This window comes from Chiloscyllium plagiosum, chromosome 9 (assembly GCF_004010195.1).
Source record: "Chiloscyllium plagiosum isolate BGI_BamShark_2017 chromosome 9, ASM401019v2, whole genome shotgun sequence".
Taxonomy (NCBI): Eukaryota; Metazoa; Chordata; class Chondrichthyes; order Orectolobiformes; family Hemiscylliidae; genus Chiloscyllium; species Chiloscyllium plagiosum.
In genome coordinates, this window is record NC_057718.1 from 64,938,792 (window position 1) to 64,960,272 (window position 21,481).

Here is a 21,481-nt window from a genome sequence, read left to right on the forward strand (position 1 = left end):
TTCTGTACATACCTCAAAGCCATCCATTCTACTTATTTGTGCCTCAGTATTTTCATCGACAACAATGCCCTGTTCCTGAGTGAATACTGAAGAAAAGTATTCATTCAGTGTCTCCCCAATCTCTTCCGCCTCCACTCGCAACTTCCCACTACTATCCTTGACTGGACCTATTCCTACCCTCATTGTTTTATTCCTGACATACCTATAGAAAGCCTTAGGGTTTTCCCTAATCCTACCGACTAAGGACCTTTCATGTCCCCTCCTTGCTGCTCTTAGCTCTCTCTTCAGGTCCTTCCTGGCTACCCTATAACTCTCAATCGCCCCAATTGAACCTTCATGTCTCATCTTGAGATAGGCCGCCCTCTTCCATTTAACAAGGGATTCCAATTCCTTATTAAACCACGGCTCCCTCGCACGACCCTTTTCTCCCTGCCTGACAGGTACATAATTATCATGGACACTCAATAGTTGCTCCTTGAACAGGCTCCACATATCATTTACACTCTTGCCTTGGAGTCTACTTTTCCAAGCCACACATCCTAAGTCATGCCTCACCGCATCATACTTTCCCTGACCCCAGCTATAACTCTTGCCCTGTAGTACACACTTATCCCTCTCCATCACGAGAGTAAAAATCACCGAATTATGGTGCTCACCTACCTCTAATTCTAACACCTGGCCTGGTTCGTTACCCAGAACCAAATCCAGTATGGCCTCACCTCTTGTTGGCCTGTCTACATATTGTGTCAGGAAACTCTCCTGCACACATTGAACAAACACTGACCCATCTAACGAACTTGAGCTATAGCTTTCCCAATCAATATCAGGAAAGTTAAAGTCCCCCATAACAACCACCCTATTACTGTCACTCATCTCCTGAATCACCTTCCCTATCCTTTCTTCAATGATTCTAGGACTATTAGGAGGCCTGTAAAAGACTCCTAACAGGGTCTTAAACATTGCCTAACATGCCTCTTAAACATTGTTATTGTACTTGATTTGACTACATGCACTGGTAGCACATTTCTGGCACCTACCATCCTCTCTGTAAAAGACTTGCCTCACACATATCCTTTAAACTTTTCCAATGTCACATTAAATGTATGTCCCCTTGTATGTGACATCCGTGTCTCGCATAACTTTATACACCTCTGTCAGGTCACCCCTCAGCCTCTGGTGCTCCAGTGAAAACAAACCAAGTTTATCTCTAAAACACTCCAATCCAGGTAACATCTGGCAACCTCTTTTGCACCCTCTCCAAAGCCTTCACATCATTCCTATAGTTGGTGACCGGAACTGCACACAATACTCCAAATGTGGCCAAATTAAAATTTAAGGTAATTGCATCATGATTTTCCAATTATCATACTCAAGTCACTGAACAATGAAGGTAAGCATGCCGTATGCCTTCTTTACCAACTTACACACTTGTGTTGTCACTTTTAGGGAGCTATGGACTTGAACCCAAAGAAGTCTCTGTATATCAAAGCTCCTAAAATTTATCACATCATATCCAGATTAACACCATCTGCCATTTCTCTGTGCAACTTTCCAACTGATTTATATCCTGCTATATCCTTTGGAAAACTTCACTGTCTGCAACTCCACCAATTTTCATGTTATCTGTAAACTTACTAATTAGACCACCCGCTTTTACATCCAAATCATTGATATATATTGTAAACACAGAGATCCCAGAATTGAACTTTGTGGAACACCACTGGTCACAGTCCTCCAGTCAGAAAAATACTCCCACAATTACTCTCTGTCTTCTGTAACCAAGCTTCCATCTATCGCCATCCCAACTATCTTCCACCCCCAGTCCCACTCTCCTTTTTATTTCTCAGCCTGTTGCATCCCAAATTCCTGATGAAGGGTTTATGCCCAAAACATTGACTTCCCTGCTCCTTGAGTGCTGCCTGACCTGCTGTGCTTTTCCAGCGCCATACTTTTCGACTCTGACTCTTAAATCTCCCACCCAGACCCTCTTTCAAAAGGCTACTACTTTGAAGCAAATTTAGTCAGTCCTCTTAACACTTTCTTTGACCTGGTGACAATTTTTGTATGACTAATGTACAAAAGTATTCACAGAAGTGTAAAGGTACTATGTCATTGTAAGCTATGTTGCATATAGACCTAACTTTACAAATGTGGCCTGCCTGCAGTATTTTGAAATAGATTGAAGCAGTAATGGTTATGCACATTTAAAGTGATAAGCTAAGAGCTTTAAACAAGAAGATGCAGGAAGGATGTTTTCAATGACTGGGAACCCAGAACGAGGGATCACAGTGTAGGAATAATGGATAGGCCACCTAGGACAGAGATGAGGGGAAGCCATTCCATCCAGAGAGTAGTGAGACTGTTGAATTCCCACCACAAGAACTCTTGAGACCAAAACATTGAAAACTTTCAAGAAAGATGTAGGTACAGCTCCTAGGAATAATCTCATGAATGTTATTTTGTCTTAATGAGTGAAAGAAACAGTTCTTACTTTTCTGGTTTCAAGTCCCTGTAAATGATCCCAAGGCCATGCAGGTGGTCTAAAGCCAAGGCCAGCTCAGCTAGATAGAATTTGACATCTTCTTCTGTAAACATCACCTGCCGGAAGAATGTAATGGAATTAATGATTAACTGACTGTTTTACACACGAAGGATTTCATGTTTCTCAAATGATCAAATGCTTTATAAAACCTGAGCACAGTGTAAGATATTTAACATGACAGACACTCAGAAAGAGAATGCAGTCCTTCAGATCAATTAAAACATTGATGTTAAGAAGGAAGATGTGTTGAAAATTTTGAAAAACGTTCGAATATATATGTCCCCTGGGCCAGATGGGATATACCCAAAACTACTACAGGAAGTGAGGGAAGAGATTGCTGCAAATTTGGCGATAATCTTTGCAATCTCACTGTCCAGCAGTGCCAGATGATTGGTGGGTGGAAAATGTTATTCTCTTGTTCGAGAAAGGTTGGGGGAGCTAATGCTTTTCTCATTGGAGCGAAGAAGGGTGAGAGGTGCCTTGATAGAGGTGTATAAAATGTTGAGAGGCATAGATAGAGTGAATAGTCAGAGACCTTTTCCCAGGGTAGAAATGGCTATCACAGGGGGCATAATTTTAAGGTGTTTGGAGGAAGGTTTCGGGGGGTGGTTTTCAGAAGTTGGTTCTTTACAGAGTGTGGTTGGTGTGTGGAATGCACTGCCAGCAGTGGTAGTAGAGTCAGTGACATTAGGGAAATTTAAGTGACTCTTGGATAGGCACATGGATGATAGTAAAATGAGGGGTATGTAAGGATAAAAGGTCAGCACAACATTGAGGACTGAAGGGTCTGTACTGTGCTGCACTGTTGTATGTTCTATCATTGGAAGGGGAATAGGATGTTTTTACTAATCTGGCCCTCTCAATCAGCACAGCTCACTGTAGATTAATGGGAAAAATCAACCACATAATTGTTGAAAGTCAAATTCATGTGGCTTTAGATACCTCTCCATTTTAATTAACTCATTTATTTGTTGCGGATCTGATGCCCCTCTTTCTGATTTCCCACATGAGCAATGTGACACTCAACATATATACCACATATATTGCTTTCAAATCAAGAAAGTGGTAAGACTGCATTATAATGGTCAAATGCAACAATTCTTTGCGGTTTAAGACATTAGAGAAAATTCTATCAGGTTTCGAAGTTTCTAAATAACAATAATAGATTGCAACTTTCACAAAAGTAAGTAGCCATGTATCTCTAAACAAAACTGGATATTTGCTAGAATTTGGAAACCCTGCTAAATGACTAATGGACATTCAGCTTTCTGGACCTGAGATAGAATTGAGTCTTGACACTAATAAGGATTTTCTCTTGTAATAACAGTCAATAATATTTTTGTTGACATACCTCTTTGGATAGTCTTGTGAAAAGATCACCGCCTCTTAGGAAATCTAAAATCAGATACAATTTTCCTTCAGTCTGGAATGCTGCAGGTGAGACAAAAGGGAATCAAGTATCTTACCTGATTTCATAATTTGATTCATAAACTTTTAAAACATAGAAACAACTACATGATAAAGCAATAAATTCAGGAAGAAATTAAGAAAACAGGCAAAAAAAATGTGGAGAGAATATAACCAAAGAAAAGAAATGGCTCATTTCCTTGGAACTAAGGTGAGAAAAAATTCCACACAAAAAAAAAACACGGGAAATACCAGATGAATACATGGCTGGGGAAATGGTGTAGGAGGGAGAGATTCATATTTCTGCAGCATTGGCCCTGGTCCTGCCCAGATGCCACAAGCTTTGTTGCTGGTCCATTGTCTTTCACCATTTATACAAAAGATTTGGATGTGAGTATAGGAGGCATGGTTAGTAAGTTTGCAGATGACACCAAAATAGTGCTGTAGTTGACAGTGTTATCTTAGAGTACAAGGTGATCTTGATCAGATGGGCCAATGGGCTGAGGAGTGGCAGATGGAGTTTAATTTAGAATACTGAGGTATTACATTTTGGTAAGGCAAACCAGGGCAGGACGTATACAGTTAATGATAGGGCCTGGGGAGTGTTGCTGAACAAAGAGACCGAGGGATGTAGATACATAGTTCCTTGAAAGTGAAGTTGCAGGCAGACAGGGTGGTGATGGTACCGATTGGCACACTCACTTTCATTGATTAGAATATCGAGTCTAGGAGTTAGGATGTACGGACATTGATGAGGCCACTTTTAGAATACTGTGCACAATCTGATTGCCCTTCTCTGGAAAGATGTTGTTAAACTTGAGAGTGTGCAGAAAAGATTTACAAGGATGTTGCTGGAACGGGACAGTTTGAATTATAGGGAGAGGCTGAATAAACTGGGACTTTTTTCCTTGGAACATCAGAGGCTGAGGGGTGACCTTATAGAGATTTATAAAATCATGAGGCACAAGGATACGGTGAGTAGCCAAAGTCTTTTTCCAAAGGTGGGGGATTCCAAAGTTGGAGGATGTAGGTTTAAGGTGAGAGGGGAAAGATTTTAAAAGGACCAGAGGGGTAACTTCTTCATGCAGAAAGTGGTGTTCGAATGGAATGAGCTGCCGGAGGACGTAGTGGAGGCAGATACAATTGTAACATTTAAAAAGTATCTGGATGGGTGTATGAATAGGAAAGGTTGAGTGTGATATGGGGTAAATGCTGGCAAATGGGATTAGGTCAGATTGGAATGTCTGTTCAGAGCGGACAAATTGGACAAAGGATTTGTTTCTGTGCTGAATGAAGCTATGGCTATTGCAGCAGATAAATCTAAATAAAGGAAACTGTGAGGCCATGAAGTGCACATTGGCAAGGATGGAGTAGAGAAACTTACTGAAGGGGTTGATGGTGAGTAGGCAATAGTTAATATTTAAAGAATACATGCATAAATAATAATTATTCACCCCTATCTAGTGCAAAACTAAATAAGGAAATGCTTTTCAACAATGGTTTACAAACAAAATTTATGATAGTCTTAGATGCAAATAGGAAATTTCAAGAAAAAAAGAGGCAAAGTGGGGGAATTGCTGGAGTCTATTATCAAAGCCATGGGTTTATGAAAAGCAAACTATCGCTAACAAATCAACTGGTGTTGTTGAGAATCCACCAAACACCAACACCACTTTATCAAAGATCCTTAGATAGCACTTACAAATCCATGATTATCTAAAAGGACAAAAGCAGCAAATATATGTGATCCCCACCACCTCTACAAGCTATTCACCACCCTGAAATATATCACTACTTCTTCAGTGTTGTTAGGTCGAAATTCTGAAATTCCTTCCTCATGACATTGTGAGTCTACCGACACAACATGGACAGCAGCGGTTCAAGAAAGCAGCTCACCACCACTTTCTCTATGTCAATTAGGGATAAGCAATAAATACTGGCCCAGGCTGTGACACCCATATTCCACGAGTGGATTTTTTAAAATTCTAACTTGTGGAATACTGTACATATTCGAGTAATAGTCGATCTCATGTAAGAATCAACCTCCTGTTTTTGGCCAAACAATCTGGAATTTTTCATTTATCGCATGTCAAGGATAACCCTAGTTCTTCACAGATAATAGATCAATAATTGTGAATCATTGTGCTGGCTGTTGCGCTCCACTCTGGGTCTTCTAGTGCGTCAGCTGTTGTGTGCCCCGCTCCTTTTCTTCCATTGAGCCACTGATGTGATCTGCTCCGGGTGTTCCAGTGTGTCTGCTGACACATTTCACTCCAGGCCTCCAGAATTACAGTAATTCGTTCTGTTTTCTTCAGTATGAATTTCAGCCCCATGTAATAGTCAAACCCATCAATTTAATCTTTAAAACATTGTCTAAAAAATTCTATTACTCGAGTATAGACAGTAGATAAGGGAGAACCAGTGAACATGATGTATTTAATTTTCAGAAGGCTTTTCAGAAGGTCTCTCACAAGCGGTAAGTGGGCAAAGTTAAAGCACATGAGATAGACAGTAATATACTGACTTGGATCAAGAATTGGCTGACAGATGGAAAACAGGATGTGGGAATACATGTGTTTTTTCCAAGTGCAGGCAGTAGCTAGTGGGCTATGGCAAGGACTAGTGCTTTTTACAATTTTTACAATATTTATTTACTATTTGCTATTTACAATGTGTATATAAATTTCCTTGAAGAGGGAACCCAATTAAACATTTCCAAGTTTGCTGATGACACAAAACTGGTAGGATTGTGAGTTGTGACGAGGAGGCAAGGAAGTTTCAAGGTGATTTGGACAAGTGGGATGAATGTGCAAATACATGGCATACGCTGTACAATGTGGCTAAAACTGAAGTTATACATGCTAGAGCGAAAAACTGTAAAGAAGAATACTATTTAAATGGTCATACATTGGGAAGTGTGGATATCCAAAGGAATCTGGGTGTCCTTATGCAATCAAGCAATTAGGAAAGCAAACAGTATATTCGCCTTAATTACAAAAGGATTCAAATTCAGAAATAGGGATGTCTTAGTGCAGTTATATCAGGCCTTAGTGGGACCATACTTTGGATAATGCATGCAGCTTTGGTCACCCTACCTAAGAAACTTACCATTAAAGGGATTGCACTGGCAGTTTACCAGGCCATTACCAGAGATGGCAGGACTGTCCTATGAGGAGAGATTCGTTCAACTGAGCCTGCATTCAATAGAATTTAGAAGGGTGAGAGGTGATCTGATTGAAACATATAAAACCTTAACAAGTTGGACAGATTAAATAGTGGGAGGACTCCCTGATTGGGGAATCTTGAAACCAAGTCATAGTCTCAGGATATGGTGTAGACCATTTTATATTGAGATGAGGAAATGTTTCTTCATTCAAAGGATAGTAAACCTGTGCAATTCTCTACAACAAAAGACTGTGGAGGCCAAGTCACTGAATACATTCAGGAGATAGATACATTTCTAGATTTTAAAGATATCAAGGGGTATTGGGAGAAGGTGGGAGTATTGTATTGTGTTATAGGATCAGCCACAATCTTACTGCTTCGACATTTCCATGAAGGGTGGACAAAGAGGAAAATCTTTCTGTACATCAGTGATACAGTAAAAAGACAATAATATTAATCAGTGAGTATTTCAAAAAACTTGACATTCATTGATTGTAACAAAAGCTAAAAGATAAAGTAAGCATGTATGTTTCTGATTATGTTAAAATATAAACACAAACAGTTTTCTATTTATGACAACATCCATGAATGAATAAAATATGGTATAAAATGCTGAAAAGTCCTTCTTGTACAAATATTCCCTTCCAAACTCTATTTGAGTACTAACGCAAGACCAAGACAATTTTCTTTCATCCTCAGCAGAGCTGAGCTCCAGTCCACTGGTTCAAACTGATACTTGTGCCAATTTTTTGCAGAAGATAAGCCTGCCGAATCCTAATGAAGTCTGGAAGTTAAAACAGCTTGAGTTTCGTATTTAGTTTCTTGCAGTATTTACCTGGCATCTTGCCTTCTCTGAAAATATGCTTAGTTAGGCAGTAATGCAGAGAAAGGAGCGTTGGAATTTCTGGTGAGTAGATTACTATATTCAATTCATCATCATATGATGCAACATGTGTTCAATTAATGGATAAGGAATCAAGCTGAGTGCAAATTAGTCCCCAGTTCCCAATGTCAGCTCCCGTCATGAAAGCTCTGAACTCAGTTTAAAATTTTCATCTGGATCTTTTAGCTAAAGTGATGAATATGTAGAAAGTATAACTCAATGGTGAAAATTAATTTGTATAACATTCCAACAACTGGAATTAATTAAATTTAACAATAATGCATTCAGCTGATGAAGAAGTGCAGTTTAGGAATTAAGGAGGTCAAATTGATGAAGGTATCACCTCAATGCATATTTGCAGTTGAAAGAAAGGTAAATAAAGGTAAATAAAATCTAGATCCAACAGTTTTTAAAAGAAAGCCTTTAGCTTACCCAACTTAGGCATTTTAAAAACCTATTTTCTCATTTTCACATTGATGTTGGGAATGCTGGAATCAGTTATACTGACAAATTTGAAAGGAAAGCTCAAATAACTTACCATAGTGCAATTTTACTATGAAAGGATGATTGACTTCAGCCAATATGTCACGTTCCATTTTTGACCTGACTCGATCACGTACTGAAAAGAAAATTAAGAATCGAGTTAAGGCATTACTCTCTATTTTAACTTTATAATTTTAACTTTAACATTACAATGAATTCCAGTTTGACCACATCAAATGCTTTTTAAACATACAACAGCAATGTGGCACCCTAGGCTTTGTTAATGAATTTTAGTTATATTCAACTACGCAATATTGCAATGGCTTCAATCATTTCAGTGAGAGGTGCTTGCTAAGGAAGTCAGTTTCTTAATCTTATCCAGCCAGTTCTTAAAATATAGGTGTAGAAGGTCAGAGGTCAATTTTTTTCACTTCCTGAGCCAGCTGAAAAAAACCATGAAATAGCCTGCCTTGTTACTCAACCCAGTGAACACGGATTTGTAAAACTGAAGCTTAGCATGTTGCAACAACTGAGTATAGAAAAATATTGAATATTATATTATTTTCTGTCAAATAGTATGAACATGCTCTACCAGTTTACTGGTTTATAATTGGCTCCATGGCAATATTAATCAGTCCATCTTCTGGAAGGTAAGTAGGTTCAAGTACAATGTTGCAATACAATCAAAACATAACAAAGGACTTCAGTGAGAGTAAAAACCTCCATCATGAGGTAGAAAATCTGCAAGTGGGGTCACTATATCTCAAGCAACTCAAATATTTAATACACATTCCAAATCTGGGCCTCTGACGTAGCCTATGCAAAAATACAGATAGCTCACAAATTACACCATACCTAAATTTTCAATACAGGAAGACAAAGAATTAAAAAGAAAGTGCAATGTGACACAGTTCTAGTATAACCTAAAGAGAAGCTTTGTTGAAATGTAATCAAATATTATTCTGTACACAAAAGCATAGTTAGTACGAGGGAAATAAAAGCATGAGATTTCTGAAGGAGCATGTGAGTAGAGCAAAGCTTTGAGATCCTTCCTCCTACATCATGTGCTGATACATACATTGGCTGCTTAATCTGACTATCTCAGATCCAGGCCATGGGAATGCTACAGCAAAACTCCTGGTCATTCATCTTTTCATTGACACCTGAAACTTATTCTTCACTTCATTATATAATTGGTTCCAAGTGAACTGTGGCTCTTGATTCACATCACATGAAAACTCATCACATGATCATCATTGCAGAATCCGTGTGGTTTTACAAATAATGTGCAATTTCTTTTAAATCTTTCCATAATGCTCTGCATTTGTGACTGCACAAGGGAAGGAACTGTTCCATCTTAATCTGATAGATCATCAGAACAGTCCATAATTAATCTATACTGTGTGGGTGAGAATTTCATATTCAATCCCCAGTTTATGCTCACTGTGCAAATTTCAGAAAGATAAAAATAGAACATTGAAATTAGCCTCAGTGCCCTTGGGGGGAGAGACAGAGGTGTTAGCAGCGTGGGCTGTTGGATACAGATGCAGGCTGTGTGGAGGGTCAGCCTTGGTGATCTTAGACTTATAAAGAAAAAGACCTAAAATCAGATAAAAGATCTAAAAGCAGATAAAAGGTGGATATTCCAGGAGTGATGAAGCTAGTCAAACCACTTAGTTTTAAACAAAACAGAATTTATTTACAGACTACCAAACGAAACGCAAGCAAAAGAAAACAGATTTTTAGAATAACAGTTATTTAAAAACTGGGCCAACACGATCTTCCCCGCAACTTAACAAAGAGCCGATTTCCCGCAACATCCCATAAACACACCCCGTGACAAAAAGGTAAATTCAAATACAGGTTCTTACAGGAGAGAGATACTGCAGAGAGGATCAGCCAGGGATCATTGGCTGAAATTGGAACCACTTTTTTCCCAGCACCTTCTTGGGGGTCCCAGCTAAAATTAAACCAAACCAGAAAAATCCCTGAACTGGATACTCACCTTTCGTTGTACAAGTGTTTTAAAGTATAAACCAAACCTAAAAGTCCTTTTTCCTGATTGTTATCATGAGCAATATCTGTTAGCCATAATCGAAGTGGCCTAATCCCAGACAAATCAGAACCTCTGATTTTTACAACCGCTTTTGAAAAAGACCAAGGACAACATAACCTTGTTGAAGGAGCAGCATTGCCACATACCCTTCTTACATGCCATACGAACCTTTGTTCCCTACCAACCCTAAAGTTCCTCATCCCCTCCTGGAGAAGATCATCATGAGATGCCTCCTTGAATCACTGCCATCCTTGGGGTGTAGATGCATTCACAGTACTATTAGTTTGGGAAATCCAGAATGTTAGTCCAGTGACAGTGAAGGACTAGTTCCAAGGACTAATAACGTAGTTCTAAGTTAGAATGGTATGTAGCTTGGAGAACTTGCAAATGTTGCATTCCCATGCATCTGTCTCCCTGTCCTTCTAGGTGGTGGAGGATAAGGATTGGAGGTTGCTGTTTGAAAAAGATTTTATAAGGTACTAGAGTGCATCTTGTAGATGGCACGCTGTGCTGTAATGTGCATCAATGGTGAAGGGACTGAGTGTTGGATGTGATGGAGTGGTGCCAATCAAGTGGAATGTTTTGTTCTAGATAGTGTTGAGCTGCTTAACTGAACTTTAATCATTGTCCGTCTATGTATTCTCTTGGTATTTTATAACCCTGTGACAACTTAGTGCCAACTTTTGTCAAAGTTTCCATCATGAGTAGACCTCAGAATCCATGGTGAAATTCAATAAAGTTCTTACCTGTCTATTGATTAATACCCAATTCAGAAGGCAACATCTGTGATTAAAAAGCAAATCATTACATTTAACTTCCTTTGAGTACTTAATCTCTTGTAGTCCCTTTTCAGATCAACTTTAGAAGCATTTGGAGTTATCAATCAAATTGTGTACTGTCATGAATCCACAATGACAAAGATAAGTTGTGAAGTCAGTCATACTGAACCAATTATACAATGATGACCTTCAGGTTTTAACAATGCAGACAGTCTTTGTGAAGGACACTTGACCTCCCCTAAAGGACACCTTTCAATTGAGAACTGACTTAGACCAATGACCACATCCAAAAGGGCACTTTGCCTCTCTAAAAAAGCCTTCGAAATTTCGATTGTCTCCTATAAAGTTCAAAGTACACAAATTGAGTTCTAGAAATTATATGAGCAAATATTAGTCCCAACTGAAGGGAACTGTAATTTTACATGTAGCAGGTACTGGCCATTTGGGGAGGCATGGTGGCATAATGACTGGCACTGCTGTCTCACAGTGCTAGGGACCCAAGTTCAATTCCAGGTTCGGAGGCTGTCTGTGTGAAGCTTGTACGTTCTCTCTGTGTCTCAGTGGGTTTTCACCAAATGCTCTGGCTTCCTCCCACAGTCCAAAGATGTGCAGGTTAAGTGGATTGGCCATGGTAAATAGTCCTGTAGTGTCCAGGGATGTGCAGGCTAGGTGGGTTAGCCATGTAAATGTGGTATTACAGGGAATGGGCTAGGTCTAGGTGGAATACTCTTCAAGGGGGGTCAGTGCAGACTTGATGGGCTGGATAGCATCTATCCACACTGCAGGGGTTCTATGATTGTACTGGGTTCAGGGAAGGACTTTTGAATTCATGTTTTCAGGGCATTTTCACCACACAAAAATCAGGCATGGTTCAGTCCCCAACTGAATCCCTAAGTATTGGATTCATCTATTTTTCTACAAAGATTAAATGGTTCAACTTATTTTATTCTTTGTTTTCACATGCAAGTATTGCAACTTTGAGAAGACCAAGTCAAATTTATCTTGGCAGCTGCCAGTACTGCAAATCTGCAGTGAATATTTTAAGCAGAAGAGATAATTACATTCCGTAATCAAGCAGTCTGTCACAGCTTCTAGTACTCGGAAGTGGATGGCAATTACCCAAAGTAAAAGTATTAACATTTTACCATGCTGCAGAGCAAATCTTAAACAAATTTTGAATACTGAATCCTGAAGAATTACTTTTACACCCTGCATTGAATGAAACTGATATTGTAAGAACACACTACAGGGAACAACTTTGTCTAATCCATTCTTGATGTCACATAATCTTGTTGTGACAGCTCGCTGTACTTGACTTTCAATTACAATATCTATATACAACAATGAAAGAAACTAAGCAAAATACAAAACTTGATGGAGACAGTAACAAAAAGATATGGGAATAATAAGGTAATATATTATATCAGCCAAACAAGGTACGCTAATACCAAAATTATACTGTAATCCACGTGTTAAATTCTATTGTGTTTCCACACCTTTAGGCAGAGTACATTTAAATGGTGACTCAATTGGTGATGATAGATATTTTAGATATAATTTTAAACTCCTGATTCTGAAGTGTGGAGAATGGAGTGCAGTGGGTCACTAAACAGATCAATGAAGGGCAAAACTACTTTATATTGATCTAATTGGTCAGGAATTGCAATGGGTGGAGAGTTGAAGTGAACTGGAAGCAGTGGAAATCAGTACATCTTAAAAGGCATTGCGTAGCATAATTAAAAGAATGTGTTACTTAAAAGGTAAATGACCATATGAATGGATAAAACAATAGTTGAATTTCTGTCCTTAAGGTCAGCTAAATGCTGAAGAAAGAATCTGGGATTCATCTTCTGGACATTGGAAAAATAATTTCTAGCCAAAGACCTCAGAGGGAATTTCATGGCCATTTCCAAACTGCTGGTGTGAAGATAAAAGTTAATGCCACCTTCTGATGGGCCATACACGATCACACATTCAGGCTGCTGAAGAAGATTCTGTACCCCTCTGCCTCTCTTAATATACTGGATGCTTTGGACCTGACCAGTAATCCCCGCCTCCACATTCTGTAGAAGTAAATTGAATAAAATGTTCTGAGGAATCTACTTCCCCCATTTCCACAAGTTTAATGTAAGCCTCCCTAAATGAGGATTGATGTATTCTGTACCAATTCAGTAGACCATAAGGGGAGAAGACAGGCACAGCAAAGTTGGGATGCAGTAGAGATGTACCAAACAATTCTACTTCCCTCATATGCTGGAAAACAAGTGCCAGGGTACCAGGAACTCTGAAACAGGAAGATATTCATAACCTTAGAAAATTCTAAAGAACCTTTGGGTGGCACGGTGGCTCAGTGGTTAGCACTGTAGCCTCACAGCACCAGGGACCCGGGTTCAATTCCTGCCTCGGGTGACAGTACATGTGGAGTTTGCACATTCTCCCTGTGTCTGTGTGGGTTTCCTCCCATGGGTGGCACGGTGGCTCAGTGGTTAGCACTGTTGCCTCACAGCACCAGGGACCTGGGTTCAATTCCTGCCTGGGTGACAGTACATGTGGAGTTTGCACATTCTCCCTGTGTCTGTGTGGGTTTCCTCCCACCATCCAAAGATTTGCAGATCAGGTGAATTGGCAATGCTTAATTGCCCAGAGTATTTGGTGCATGAGTCAGGGGTAAATATAGAGTAGGGGAATGGGTCTGGGTGGGCTACTCTTCAGAGGGTTGGTGTGGACTTGTTGGGCCAGAGGGCCTGTTTCCATTCTATAGGGAATCTAATCTTTCAGCTAATGAAGCAGTTAAAAGGTATCATCTCTGTACCAGGTAGGAAACAGCAGCTAATGTGCATAAAGCCAAATAAAATGCAATGTAATAATGACCTGGAGTGAGGTAGTGAATGACTTTGTGAGTGAGTGAGTGACCAAGTAAACATGTCTGTGAGCGAGTGATTCCATGAAGAAAGAGTTAAGAATAAGAAGGTGATAACAATCTTGAACTGCATGGTACTGCTACTACTATTGCTGCTTTTGCCACAACAACCTAATCTTCCTGACACCCACCTACTCAATAGTGCTAATAGCTCTCATTCAACATAAAAATCAACACCACATTTTGGTCTAATGCGACAGTGAGCCAATTAGTTTCTATAAAATAACGCCATGGGGTCTTTAATGTTCACCTAAGAAGAAAATTTGACTTATGACTAATTCAAAAGGTAGAAAGAAAGACTTCCATTTATATAATTTATTATTTTTATTACCACCGAAGATTTCAGAATTCTTTACAGTCAAACAAATGACTTTGAAGTGCTGTAATATCGGAAAGACAGTACTTCCAATAGGTGTGATACTCCTTCAACACTGTACAGAGGTGTCATCCTCCTACTTCACACTTTTGATACTAGATGCTGCCTTTCAGTTTTTTTCTGAAGTACCTATAGGGCTTTCTGAAGTACCTCTGGCCCAACATGTCCACACCGACCCTCTGAAGAGTAGCCCACCCAGACCCGTCCAATTGTAAGAGCGGGATGTATTACAAAATTGAATCCCTGGTCGGGGTACTGTATAATTTGTGCACCTATTTCTCCAACATTTATGGAACAATCTAGGTGGAATTTGATAGACATAAAAGTGAAATATTGCATGGAATGAAAGATAATTACTCCATACAGAATGCAGAATTTGCTAAGAATGAAGTTGAAAGACATGCAGAGGTTTTAGTGAATTCGGTGTTCAATATATCCAATTGTTGCTCATCAGCAATTAACCAAGCAAACTGAGAGCTAAACAATGTGACCTAAATAAACAGATGATATGTACAAGGTGTGATCAGTAACTTCACAGATGATACCAAAATTGATTGTGTGACAAATAGCAAGGGGGAAATCCTTTGATGACAGAACGATACAGACAGGTTAATCAGATAGGCTGTATAGTGGCAAATGAAACATAACCCTGAAAAGTTTGAGGTGATGTGTTTGGGAGAACCAACAAGGCAAGAGAACATATGTTGAGTGGCAGGATCCTAGGTAAAACAGTGAATCAGTGGGATCTCAGTGTGCATGTCCATAGATTCTGGGAAGCAACAGGACAGGTAGATAAGGTGTTAAGAAAGTGTATGGATTTCTTGCCTTTATTAGTCAAGGCATTGAATACACAAGTAAGATGGAATTGATGGAATTGTATACATTGTTAGTTAGGCCACAGCTGGAGTATTGTGTGCATTTCTGGTCACCACACTATCGGAAGGATATTAGAGTCATAGAGTCATAGAGATGTACAGCATGGAAACAGACCCTTCTGTCCATGCCGACCAGATATCGGGTGCAGAGCAGATGAACCAGGATGTTTCCTAGTCCGGAAAGCTACAGTCTTCTTCTTTACAGCAGAGAAGACTGAGGGAGGATCTGGTTAAGGTGTACAATGTTCTGAGGGGTATGGACAGGGTAGATAGGGAGTAATGTTTTCCCTTAGTAGAGCAGTCAATAACTGAAAAGGTGGGGACCATTCGAGGAAATTTAAAAAGGTTTTTCATCTAGAGGGTGCTGAGTATTTGGAACTTAAAAGGGAGGAACCCTGAAGACATTTAAGTATTCAGATGAGCACTTGAAATGGCATAGCATATAAGGCTATAGGCCAAATGCTAGAAATGAGATCAGAATAGGTCAAGTCTTGACGATCAATGCAGACATAATAGGCTAAAGAGTCTCTATTCAGTGCTATGAAAGCCCTATGACTCTGTGAGTGTGTGCTGAAAGAAGCAATGTCCAAATTAATACTGATTTTGAGATGTTGTGTGTTCCACAGTTGTTTTAAACAATTATCATCTTCATTACACACTTCTAAAATCTAATTTAAAATCATTCAGATGTTTTTAAAATAAAATCATCAAGATTTATAACCTTTTCTTTTACAACATTACAACTTACAATAAATATATAATAATCTGAAAGCATTAAGTGTCTTATAAACATCATTCAGCTTTCTCATGAGCCAATCTCTAAAGCAATGTAACATCAATATGATCACTGAGTATTTAAAAAGCTAATAAAATAATTTGCAAAAGGATATTGCATCTGTGTATACAAAACATAATACACAAAAGGTATATCAGAAATGATTTTGTACTTGGGCCAGGCTCCCTTCAGTGTTGTCCGTTCTTTCTCTAATTTCCAGTCATACTACTCAGAACAGGACATGCAAGCAGAGCATCAAACAGTGCAGCTGAAGTTAGAGGGCAGTTCTCTCATGATTAGTCAGATCCTGGATTCTGCATTTATTTGTACTTGGCACATTATTTAAATACAAAATTGATGCATGATGTGAATGGGTCAAGACAAAAACATCTGAATTTTATCTGAGACAAGTAATCACGTATAGGAAAAGTAAAGTCACTATAGTCCAACACTCTCATCAGAGAGAGATGACTGGTAGTGAGATTGAATTGAGTCACCATCCCTCAGGAGAAAGCCAACATTGAGATGGCAGGACCTTCATGGTAACCTCAGCCTGTGCAAGAATTGAATCTGCATTGTTACCATCATTCAACATCACAAACTTGTCATCCAACCAATTGAGCTAAACAGCCCGAAATCAATTAGATAGAATAGCACAAAAGAGCAAAGTCGTTAAAGCAGATGGGACCTTCATATTACGGCAGTTATTATGATCTGAATTGAAATGCAAATGCTTCCAGCCCACTTCAATGGATTGATCTTTAATTGGGTAAATGTATTGGGCTGGTTTTTCCAAGGAAGGCAATAGCAGGCATATTGACACTCAGTTTCTACTTTACACTGTTCAGAAAGTCCTCCATATTTCTGACAGCAGATTCCTTCAGAAATGTGGAGTATCTTGAATTTAATAGGTCCCTTGGAGTGCAAGATAGTTGGAAAGTGTTAAACCATGCCCTCTTTTGCATTGCAGTGTTGGATGGGAGATATCAAGAATCTATAAAAATGAGAAAATAGTCCCTGTCATCTCCTCATATGCCCAAGTATCTAAACAAGCATTATATTCTTTATGCAAGTTGTGTCATGTCTGCTTTGTGTTTTCCTGGGACCACAAGAAATTTGCTTTCCTTTTAGTAAGCAATTATAAAGTGATTACACTGTTTAATCAATGCATTAACAGACAAAACAACCCCCTTGCTATATGCTGTATTATCAACTTAAACTTTATGTGTAAGATCTGTGGTGCATTCAGATACATATTACGATATTATTAATGCTGACAGAAGTTTCCATTTTATGTGCTGGTTGTATTAGCTAAAAATAAGAGAGCATGATGTTCACTATTCTGACACAGGAAGAGACAATCTCCTGCATTGCACCTGTTATGGAATAAATCCAGTCTTAAATAAATAAGTGGAGGAGCAAATTACTCACTCTGAATGTTACATGCAGAAAGTAAATGCACCACTTGGAATCTGTGACAACAAAATCAATCAAATTTCACAAAAGAATTGATTGATAGCAGTAACAACTGTGTTGTTATGATATTTTTCATCATGATCCCTCAATAGATGTCACAAACCCTCCAAAATAAAATCACACCCGATGCATGCCTGCAGCTTCTACACTTACTATGTTGGGGCCATTGAACGACCATATCAAAGTCCTTCCGAAAACGTCTCAACACAAAATGCGAATACAGATATTTTGTAACTTTTAAAAAAAAAATTAGCATCAGTAACCAAGATAAGTAGGTGAAGTGAAATGGTTACAGAGTTTTCAAGTTAACCAATAAGAATCAGTCACTGAAAAGGGAGTCTCATATCCAAACATTCCTTCAAAGTGTGGGAAATGGACGCCATGCCCCTATGTCTCATCCTTATCTCCACGCCCCCATCACATCAAGTCTCTGTGCCCCATTTCTCCTCATCCCCTTCAACCCTCAGTCTACTTACACCACCTGCTTACTCTATACCTGCTCCCCACATCTCTTTCCTGCAAGTTCACTTACTCACCACATACCCCTCATCACATGTCTACTATCCCATCTCTTATATCCCTGAACTTGCCAGGCCCCTTCACTAACCCCATGCTCACTTGAATCGAATTGAATTGAATTGAATCGAATTTATTGTCACATATACCGAGGCACAGTAAAAAGCTTTTGTCTTGTGAGCAATACAGGCTTAAATAGAGTTAAATAGCATAGATAAGTAAATAATAGGTAAACAGCGGCAAAACAAAACACAAGGAGAGGCAAATGCTAAGAGTTTGTGATTCCATTCAGTGTTCTAATAACAGTAGGGTAGAAATTGTTTTGAAACCAGCTGGTGCATGTGTTCAAGCTTCTGTACCTTCTCCCCTATCGTAGAGGTTGTTGAAAAGCATTGCCAGAGTGGGATGGATCTTTAAGAAAGACCACCAGCATTCTTAAAGATCCATCCCATTCTGGCAATGCTTTTCTATAAACTCTACCATCAGGGAGAAGCCTGAACATACGCACCAGCCGGTTTCGAAACAGGGTCCGGTAGATGGATTCTATAGATGGGAGGTTGGTCTTTATGATTGTCCAGACCAAGTTCACCACTCTCTGTAACCATTTCCGATCTTGAATGGTACACTTGCCGTACCAGGTAGTGATACATCCAGACAGAATGTTCTCGATGGTACATCTATAAAAGTTGGTAAGGGTATTCGCCGCCATGCCAAATTTTCTCAGCTGCCTGAGGAAGGAGAGACATTGTTGGGCCTTTGTAACCAGCGCATCCACATAAAAGGTTCAAGAAAGCTTGTTGTGGATGACCACTGCCAGGAGCTTAACACTCCCCACTTGTTCCACCCCTGTGCTATTATCGTGTAAGGGGGCATGAGTAACATTCCGCTGAAAGTCGATAATGAGTTCCTTGGTTTTGCCGGCATTGACAGCTAGGTTGGTATCAGTGCACCATTTTTTCAGGTCTTCCACCTCCTGTTTGTAGTCTATTTCGTCACCATCTGAGATTTGACCAACTGTGGTGGTGTCATCAGCGAACTTGTAAATGGCATTAGTCTGGTATTTGACAACGCAATCATGGGTATACAGTGAGTACAGTAGATGGCTGAGTACACACCCGTGGGGGGCTCCATTGTCGAGTGTTAGTGAGGATGAAATATTGTCCTCAATCTTCACTGATTGTGGCCTGCGGGTCAGGAAACTGAGGATCCAGTTGCAGAGAGTGGGGCTTAGTCCAAGGTCAGTAAGTTTAGTAATCAGTCTCAAGGGAATAATAGTGTTGAAGGCTGAACTGTAATCAATGAGTAGGATTCTTACGTAGCTGTTCTTGGTGTCAAGATGTTCTTGGGAGAGCTAAAGGACAAGTGATATAGTATCTGACGTCGATCTGTTGGTCCAATAGGTAAATTGGAGTGGGTCAAGAGTAGTGGGGAGGCTAGAGTTGATTAATGTCATGACCAGCCTTTCAAAGCACTTCATGACCACCAAAGTTAGGGCCACTGGGCGGTAATCATTGAGACATGCTGAATGAGCCTTCTTAGGCACAGGGATGATGTTGGCCCTCTTTAAACAGGCAGGGACAGTGGCCTGCTGCAGGGAGAGTTTGAAGATGTCTGAGAAGACCTGTGCCAGTTGATCTACGCATGCTCTGAGTGCACGACCTGGTACTCCATCTGGTCCCATCGCTTTCCTTAGATTCACACGAAGGAAAACTGATCTGACCTCTGATGCAGTGATGGTTGGGATTGGTTCACCAGGACTTGTTGGAATAAATGTTACCTCTCCACCAAAATTCTGCTCAAAGCGAGCATAGAAAGCATTGAGATAATCTGGGAGGGATATGCCATTGTCTGCTGTCTCTTTTTAAAACCTGTGATGTCATTCAGTCATTGCCATAGTTGCTGAGTGTCTGTCTGGATCGCTAGTTTGGATCGGTAATGGTCCTTGGCTATCTTAATGGCTCTGTGAAGGTCATACTTACCCAGAAATCCTGAGCATATAATAACCTTGCAAACTTTCTGAGATGTTCATGAAATTATCAATATAAATGGTCAGACTATTTTCTTAGAAAGTTAAAACATAATTCTGTTAAATGGACGTAAAACTGTCAGGGCAAATGAAAACAGCTCTTTTACCAGTTGCATCAACAGGCCCTGCTGCGCTAAGTCCATTGTTGAGACTTGGAGCTCGGCCTATATAAGATTCTGCTGAATGACAATACCAATAGTCACTGCTGAACAGAATCCATCTGTGGAACTGAAACCTCAGATAACCATTCAAAATAGGATTCTATGGCTTCATTGCACTACTATGGAAACAGCATTTCAACAGCTACTTTACACCCTTTGTAGTTAACAAAGAAGGTCAGCCATCAGCTCAAGCTTTAAAGAAGGGGAATCAATTCTAAGCCATCCATCAACAAAAATATTAAATTATAGGAGCAATTGATGTGGTGTAATTTAAATATTAATATCGTTCAATGCAGGTGAGCATTATACCTAGCGGACAATTTAATCTAATGCACTGAAGCACTTTTCTACTTGCATAAAGCTAGAAAAGTTAATGGTCACTTACCTCTTAAGAACAAAACCCTGTCATTCACTGCATTAAAAACATAATTAATTTATCATATAGCATTCAGAGATAAAAGTTGCTAACCCCTTTTGAACTTACCTGGTAAAGTTCCTAACTCCAGACCAGAGATACCCAAACTCACAACAACTCTGAGCTGCTGTGAACAATGGCACCTTCAGAAACTTGCTTAACTCTAGTAAAATTGTGGCATCCCTGAAATGCCAACTCCCGCCAGAACTGAGCCAGAAATGTTGGGAGGATTTCATTCAGGCTCATGAATTGCCTTACTTCTCGTACTGTTAAAGGTTGCCAGCGATGGGAATGAGAATGGGATGTCTGCCTGTGATATCTGGTCATTTCTTTTTCTGCTCAATTGAGTCTGGTCAAATTCCCATCAATGCTAGAAAATCCTACCTTTTGTGTTCAACCCCACTGATGGTTAACACCTCTCTAAAATCGTAAACTGCCTGTTACACAAAGTCCCACAATGTTCTCTATATTTTACAATGCACTTTGTATTGTTTTTAATTAACTTTACAAGTGTGTTGTATCACTATTTCCCTTCTCGAAGGAATAAAACATGGGAACAATATGTGGGAGCACTGTGTCATTGTTTAAACTTTGAAATAAGGCTCTATTACAAGAGATCAAACAGT

The 21,481-nt window shown here is 39.5% G+C and overlaps 1 protein-coding gene across 9 annotated transcripts in view; it reads right to left on the bottom strand.

The window, feature by feature from the left end:
* The window catches only part of rps6ka2 (ribosomal protein S6 kinase, polypeptide 2), a 426,863-nt gene that overhangs the window by 125,419 nt on the left and 279,963 nt on the right, over nt 1–21,481 (bottom strand). For 7 of the 9 annotated variants that reach the window (XM_043696115.1, XM_043696114.1, XM_043696119.1 and 4 more), the window contains 3 exons: nt 8,536–8,616; nt 3,894–3,973; nt 2,492–2,598 (listed from right to left, as the gene is read on the bottom strand). In XM_043696115.1, the coding sequence (XP_043552050.1) occupies nt 2,492–2,598; nt 3,894–3,973; nt 8,536–8,616 (268 nt within the window). Of the gene's footprint in view, nt 1–2,491; nt 2,599–3,893; nt 3,974–8,535; nt 8,617–9,558; nt 9,620–21,481 lie in introns of those variants that run through there. The other 2 variants (XM_043696121.1, XM_043696117.1) reach the window with 2 other exon arrangements.